Here is a 7,687-nt window from a genome sequence, read left to right on the forward strand (position 1 = left end):
ATCCTTGCCAAAGAGCAAATGAATTATGCAGGGAGAGTCTGATTGCCAGAACTAGAATTTAAAATCATATTAATCATATCTAAAGTTAAACCCCTCCCCACATGCAAATTTATATGTAAGACCCATCATGATAGTTACAGGTGTCTGTGGAAGGATTTTTTTTAGGGAAAGTACCATGAAGACAGGTTGGAACATGTGATATTTTCTCTGTGCAAGTCAGTAAGGTAAGAGCCTCGCTTAGACTGCATTTCTGCCCTCTTTGTAGAAAGACCAGTTTGGGATGTATGCCTTGTACAGTAAAAACAAGCCCAGGTCTGACGCATTGCTGGCCAGCCATGGGAACGCTTTCTTCAGGGTAAGTTGGGCAGACCCCTTCGCGAGAGAGCTCACCCGTCTCTGTTGTGATGCTGCGGCTGGGTGGCTCAAGGATGCAGTGCCCCTTCCTGAGCTCTGGAGATCCGTTCCCGCTGAGACCGCTCTTCCTTGGCCTGCAGTTCAAGCAGACACAGCTGGGAGACAAGATGGACCTGGCCTCCTACCTCCTAAGACCCATCCAGCGCATGAGCAAGTATGCTCTGCTCCTCAAAGGTCTCATCCAACAGTGTGGGGAGGCACAAGAGCTGGAGCTGGCTTACCTGCGAGCAGCGGAGGAGATGGTGCGCTTCCAGTTGCGGCATGGCAACGACCTCCTGGCTGTGGATGCCATCCGGGACTGTGACGTATGTGTTGGTCAACAAGTGTGGAGATTGGTGTGGGCGGAAAGGGGGACGCTGCTCTGGACCTAGCCCAGGGCTGCTGTTGAAGGCCAGCTGCTGCTAGGCGTCAGCCCCTCCTCTGCCTCCACTGGCTCCTGGGCTGTGTGCAGAAGGACGGCGTTCACCTGGTGCCAGGTGTGTGCCGAAGCAGAGAGCTGCTGGCTACAGCGGTCCCCGAAGATCCATCCCGTCCCATGGAAATGGGGCTGAGGCCTGGCTGGGGCCTCCTGCTGCCCCTCTGGGAAGGGGAAGAGCTTTGGCTCCCTGGTTCTTGTTCAGTGGCACCCTTGGTGCCTTTCTGGCTGGGGACCTGCCTTGTTCTGTGGTCCCCGAGAATACCCGACATCCTGGCTCCTCTGCCTAGGTGAACCTCAAGGAACAGGGACAGTTGATGCGCCAGGATGAGTTCAGCGTTTCTCTGGGCCGAAGGAAGTGCCAGCGCCACGTCTTCCTCTTTGAGGATCTGATCCTCTTCAGCAAGCTTAAGCGAGCTGAGGGGGGCCTGGATGTTTACATCTACAAGCATTCCTTTAAGGCAAGGAAGCTCGTGGCTTCTCTGGGGGGCTGCTACAGTAGGTCCTGCTGTACGAGGTTGGTGACAGTGGGCTGGCACAAGAGGAGCAAGGCCCTGTTTTCTGTAGTCAGTTGCCCTCGGCTCACAGGTTAAGGCACTGCCTGTTGTGGCCGGATGATCAGTACAGTATGTCTCATGCCCAGCTTTTCTGCAACTCTTCCCGAAGGGCTGCATTTTCTAGATGGATCTTTGCATTTTGTGGGCCTTTTGAGGGAACAGTGGCAGTGCTTCACCCTGTCTAGTTGCCTGGCGCTGGCTTTCTCAGAGCATTTTGCCTCTCTTGCAGCCCCTCAATGCACAGACCCCCCAGGCCTGCCGAGGGGATCCAAGCAGGAGTTGCCTCACAGACAGCATGGCTTCCCGCTGTCCTGGCCTCCCCACTGCATTCCTCATCCCCTGTGGAAGTTGCCTCCAGCCCAGCAGGCAGTCACAGCTGCACCTTGCATGACGGACTCTCATCTTCATCCCTGCAGACAGCAGAAATTGGCCTGACAGAGAACTCTGGAGAGAGCGGCCTCCGCTTTGAGATCTGGTTTAGAAGGCGGAAATCAAGTGACACCTACATCTTGCAAGCCAGCAGCCCAGAGACCAAGCGGGCCTGGACAAGCGATATCACCAGGATCCTGTGGGAACAAGCTGCCCGCAACAAAGGCCAGTTTCCATACATGCCAGAGAGAAAGCCCCCTTTGTTCGGCCTTTCTGTAGGCCTGATGGGCATCTGGCCTCCCCGGTGCTTTCTCTAGGTCTGAATGGGGCTCATGACAGAGTCCCAGATTCCACAGGGAGTGGGGAGATGCCCCATATAATTCAAAGGCCTGACCTGGAGCCTGTGGACTGGAGGGACAGGGCGCGGGACAGCAGGATGGCTGTCCTGGGCCTTGCCCTCCTGGAGGGGAGCGAGGTCAGTGCCGCTTCTCCTGCCAAGAGGTGCTAAAGGAGAGCCTCGGAGTTTCCCTCGTCCACTCAAGGCAGAGGAGCTCCCTGCAGGCGTTTGGATGTCCCCCATCCCCAGGACCGCCAATAAAACATTTGCCAGCTGGTTTTCTGACTTGCAGAAGTGCCTGGGACAGTTTTCGCAGGAGGAGGGAGAAGAGGCTCTAGAAAATAGGACAGGCCTATGTTCTGGGAACAGGACCAGAAGGGGAATGCAGGGTGTAGAGGCACCCAATATTGAGCAGGTCAAGTCACGTGATCCAGGGATCTTAGTGTGTCTGCGCAGAATATGGAGAACAAACAGGAAACATCAGAAAGTATGTGGGCACAGGAATATGATCTCATAGGCATTGCTGTACTGAAACCTGGTGGGATGAAACTCGTGGCTGGAAGGCTGAGGTGGAATCCTATCACTTATTTAAAAAGAATAGATTGCCCAAAAGGAGAGGATGTGTGACGTTATATGTGAAGGAAGTGCATAATGTACTGAGATGCAAGAACTGGAGCATGAGAACAGTATAATGGCTCGCAGGCTACCTTGCAGAGGAGAGAGTCTAGCTTGCACAGAATAGTGGGAGCATGCTTGAGGGAAAACTAGATTAGGGCTAGAGGCAAAATAGGTCCAAACTGACCTGTACAGACCGTACCGTTAGCAGAGAATGCTGCATGTGTTGCGGACATGACTAAGGCTGGTAACCTAGTCTACATTTTCCGTTACTGAAAAGATTACATAGAAGTTTGACTGACAGAGTTCCCTATAAGTCCATCTGGAGAGGACCACAGCATGTGAAAGATTGCCAAGTGGAGTGTAAGAAGGGTAAACTGTAAAGAATATGGATGGATGAAAGATGCGTCCTGTGCTGGTGAAACTAAGGCAAAAGAGAAGGGAGTCATGGAACTGAATGAAGATGGTCTGATAATGTGGAGTGCAGTTGATGAAGGTGTAACTATAAATGAAATCATTACTCGCCTTCTTTTCCCTCCGGTTCACCTGACTTTCCTTTTTGAACTCCTTGGAGTTGCTTCTCCTGCTCTGGAACCCTTGCCAGACTTTTGCAGCTACCCTCTCAGCTAATTGCTTGGTGGGGCTTCACCTCCAGCCCCAGGGCTTGTAGGTTTCTCTGGATTTCACCAGGACCCTCAGCCCGACTCTCCTTCCCTCAGGAATCAGCCATTATCCCACCACGCTACCACCACTGTCCTGAGCATTCAAGCTTGATCGGGCAAGGCACAGCATGCAAAGCTCTTGTGAATCAAGTAATTTTTTCTTTATTCACAGTATATCAAGGAGAGACAGACATTAATTTCTCTGTGAAATTAACTATTTCAGCCTGATACTGATGCAGTATCAGCTAAGCTACAGCTCCACCCCACGCCTCTTCCAGCATCTGCCTCCTAAGGACAGATGGCAGAGAATCGCTTTATCGCCTGTTCCACCATTCCTAGATTTACTCTCTCCCTTACAATAGTACTGCTTCTGCTAATATGGCGGTGTACCTATTCGGAAGTGTAGCTAGGTGTGTAGCTGTCACAGAATTCCCCTAAAAGTTAATTAAGGGCTGACAGACCCTTGGGGCTGGTGCAACCATGACCTCCTTTTTAGTGTCTTCAGATCTTCTCCTCCTAGAAGCATGGACTTAGAAAACAGATTTCATGCCGCACCCTCCACCTCCTTCCCTCTTTTCTGTGGCAATCTTGAATCCCCTAGAACCTGCATCTCTTCAGCAGCCCAAGACTGCCTAATTCCATTCTTGCTTGTTCTCCACTTTTCTCTTTTGCCCACTCTAAGTCCAACACTCACTTCCTGACAGCTTCTAGGTCCACTTCAGCTTCCTTTCCCACACGACAGGGTAGCAGACAGTATTTAACTTCTCCATTCTGTCACAGACTAAGATGTGTACAGAAAGCATTAATTGTTGTCATCTAGGTTTTTGTGGGTGTGTCGGAAAGTGGGAATTCATAGCTCAGTGACGTCATGTTATGCTCCAGTGGAAGAGGAGGTTAGAAGAACCAGAGTTTGGGGAAAACTGCAACACCTTGAAGGATTGTGATGGAGTGGAAGGAGTGAATGGGCTGCGTATGGCTGTGAAATTGAGGGCAGGGTGGGCACGCGTGCGTCTTAATTACTGGTGGTGTTCCCCATTAGAAACGCGCATGCAAGAGATGTTGTCTATGGGTGTCGGGAACAAGCCTTTCTTGGACATCCAGCCTAGTGAGGCTGCAATCCATGACCGTGCAATCGATTATATTATGAAAGGCAGAGGTGAGTCCCTCCCCCATCTTGTCTCCTCCGTGTCCTTCAGCCCTTCTCTGGGGGTCCGAGTCAGCCCTAAGCTGCATGATGAATTGTGCTGCTCTGTGGCAGGAGCCAGGACTCGGGCCTCCATTGCTGTGTCTCTGTTTGACCACGCCAATCCGTACAAGAGATCTCCAGCTCCTCGGTCTGCTGGCAGCCCATCCTCCTGCTCAGGGATTGGGCCTCTCAACCTACATATGTACCTGGACCAGACCTTGATGCCAACTGTGCTGCCCACCAACCTTCCGTTAAGGGCGGGAGTCCACACTGAGGAAGATGGGATGGAGAACGAGACAAGCAGTCAGCCCTCCATGAGTACGTACAGCCCATCTTTTTCCAGCAGCACTCAGAAAACATGGTCCACCAGAAGATTTTCTGGAACGCACAGACTCTAAGTTAGAGTCCAATCCTGCAATCCCATCAGCACCCGGCGTTCTTGCAGGGACTTGTCCAGATAGGGAGGAAAGGCATTCCTAGGGGTTGTGGTCAACCAAGGGCAGGTTCACTCAGGTCACTATGGAGCAAACCAGCTCAGATCCCAGTCTCTGCCTTGGAAGCCACAATCTCTCTGAGCACCTTCTAAGCTGCTACTTCCCAAAACAGCAGGAAAGAGACACCGAGTGACTCAGTAGCGTGGTGCACTCGTGCTAAAACCAAAACTTGGGTTAATAAATGTTCATACAACATTCTTAGCCCAGATTCTAGTTTCACATGATGGCCTGGTTCCGACAACATGCTGAACTACAAACTACCTGGCCCCGTTTAGCCTAACCAGCATGTGATAAACCCAAGCAGTGCTTCTGAGGGAAAGCACAGATTACCACCTGAGATGGGGACTTTGGCCTGAGCTGGACCTCCAGCCCTGAACTTCCAGGAGAGCTGCTTTCCTCCACGAAGGCCACTTTGGCCCTTTGGGTAGTTTCCGAAAGGCGGTGACGTGCAGCCAGAGCTGAGTCCGACTAAATTGCAAAGCACGGCTGGGATGGGAAGGTTGCTGGGGCCCTCTGGCAGTGCTTAGAAGGTATGAAAAGAACTGACACCAGAGACCTCTGAGTTGGCTTCCTGGTGCCCAGGCATTCTTTTGACTTACATAGCAAGATATTTGCCTCCTTGTGACACACAAATTACCTTTCCAGCAAATGTGGAGTGCCTGGGAGGTGCCCGCAGTGTGACTGTCAGGACAGCCTTTGTCTGCAACTCCCAATTCCCAATATGAGAGCTAATTCTGTTCCCCCCTCCCCTGCCCCCGCTCACTAGACTAACTAAGCTTAACTGAGCAGGTAGATGAAGCCTTGCTCAAGGAAAATCAGCACTGATTTCACAAGGGTAGAGTGTGTCAGGAGGCACATGGATGGAGGTGACCCTGTTGGTACTGTAGAGTTGAATTTTTAAAAGCCTTTGACAAAACTCATTGATCAAAGGCTGTGTGAATTTAGCAATCACAGAAGAAGAAGACCTTCCTTTCATACTTCGATTGGTTAGAAAAAAAAAGCAAAGCGTAGGAACAAACACGGAATTTTCTCAGTGGAGGGGAGTGGGGGTGGGCTCCCCCAATGAGCAGTGGGTGACTTGTGTTTTTGGCTTGTGAATAAATGATCTTGGGTGAAAGTGGTGCACTGGCCAAGTCTGTGATGACAGTAAATTACTTCAGGTGGCAAAAACAAGAGTGATTGTGAGGAGCTGCAGAAGGTTCTCATTAAACTGACCACCTGGTTAACCAAACGGTCAGTGCCATTCAGTGTAAAGAAGAAATGGATAACGTGCTGAAGAGGGAAACCAAAATCTTCAGGGGGTCGAGCCCTTCCATGTGAGGAAAGGCCGGAATGTTTGGGCACCATTCGCTTAGAGAAAAAGGTGGCTGAGGAGGGACACGTGTAGAATCATGAATGGCACAGAGGAAATAGGTAGGGAGAAGCCATTCAGGACAGCCATTCTTTCCCGTTGGCAGCCGAGAGCTCCGAGTCCTCCTGGGGCGTGCCTGGAAGTGGCTCCAGCAGCTCTGACAGCTGCGTTTCCAGCTTCTGTGAGGATTGGAGGTCCCCGCTCTCCGCTGCAGCAGACTCTTCCTTCACCACCACAGATGGGGAGAAGGCCTCTTTCCCCAAGGAGCAGCATATCTCAGCGGTAAGCAGACGGGGCTTGGTGGGCCATCGTGCCTGCAGGAGCCAAGCCAAGTCTCTCGAGAGTTCTGCCACCGTGGCGGTTGGGGGGGTTGGGTGTGAGTCGCCCTTGTGCAGACGATCTGCAGCTTCCAGGGTGCTGCGGGGTGCTGCATTTGCATGGAACGGGTAGACTGCTGGGCAATGCAAGCTACGGGTGGGGGGGCAGGTGCCATTCTCTCCCAGCGCAGCAGGGCTGTGTGAGCATCACCCAGATGTTCTGATGGAGGGTGATGCTGCGTTGCAGGTTTGAACGCAGACTCCATGATGTTTCCAAAAAGCCAGAAAGAGGGAGCCTCCCTGACTGCTGGGCAGGCCTGGCTCTATTCTGACCTCGGATGCGATGACGGCCCTCATCCCTCGGATAAGCCACTCTGAAGGGAAGCAGGTCAGCCTGGCTCTCACAGCTGGAATGGGAGCAGCAGCAGCAGCCGCCGCCGCAGCGAGAGCAGGGTTGGTGGTGGTTGCTGGAGCGGGCACCAAGGGCTCGCCGGGCTGGCAGGAGGCTGATAGGGTGACGAGGAGCTCCTTGTCTCTGCGTGCAGCGGGAGAAGGTTCCACAGGCTCGCCGGCTTGCCTTGTTTCCACAGCTGACAGGTTTAGTTCATGCACGGCTTATTTTTGGTAATTGCAGACATGCAGAAGGAAACCGAACAAAGCCTAGACATAGACTTAACCGTTTTTGTATGTTGAACCTTATGATCTAGCTTTCTTTCTTGCCTTGCTCTTACTAATTGATTCAATAGCTGATTCCACCAAGTCACCCCACCTATGCTGCTGTCAGGAAAAAGGCAGCCTGTATTTCTGATTGGCAGAACAAGGTGTCCGTCATTCACATGACGAAAGGTGCACTTCCTGCCTGGAGCAACATCATCTCAGCTGTGGCATCCATTCCTCTGAATTGGGAGCTGTCAGCTTTGGGAGGTTTCTGGGATCCTCCAGTCAGTAAAGGCACCTCAGACTCTGACCT

The 7,687-nt window shown here is 52.1% G+C and overlaps 1 protein-coding gene across 1 annotated transcript in view; it reads left to right on the forward strand.

Moving 5' to 3' along the window:
- PLEKHG4 (pleckstrin homology and RhoGEF domain containing G4) overlaps positions 1-7,235 on the forward strand; it is a 65,027-nt gene extending 57,792 nt beyond the window's left edge. The window contains 8 exon segments of the mRNA XM_063313071.1: positions 266-355; positions 495-719; positions 1,120-1,290; positions 1,803-1,980; positions 4,409-4,525; positions 4,628-4,873; positions 6,507-6,682; positions 7,098-7,235. Of these exon segments, the coding sequence (XP_063169141.1) occupies positions 266-355; positions 495-719; positions 1,120-1,290; positions 1,803-1,980; positions 4,409-4,525; positions 4,628-4,873; positions 6,507-6,682; positions 7,098-7,235 (1,341 nt within the window).
- The last annotated feature ends 452 nt before the right edge of the window (positions 7,236-7,687 follow it).

The sequence above is a fragment of the Candoia aspera genome, chromosome 11, assembly GCF_035149785.1.
Source record: "Candoia aspera isolate rCanAsp1 chromosome 11, rCanAsp1.hap2, whole genome shotgun sequence".
In the NCBI taxonomy this organism is placed as follows: domain Eukaryota; kingdom Metazoa; phylum Chordata; class Lepidosauria; order Squamata; family Boidae; genus Candoia; species Candoia aspera.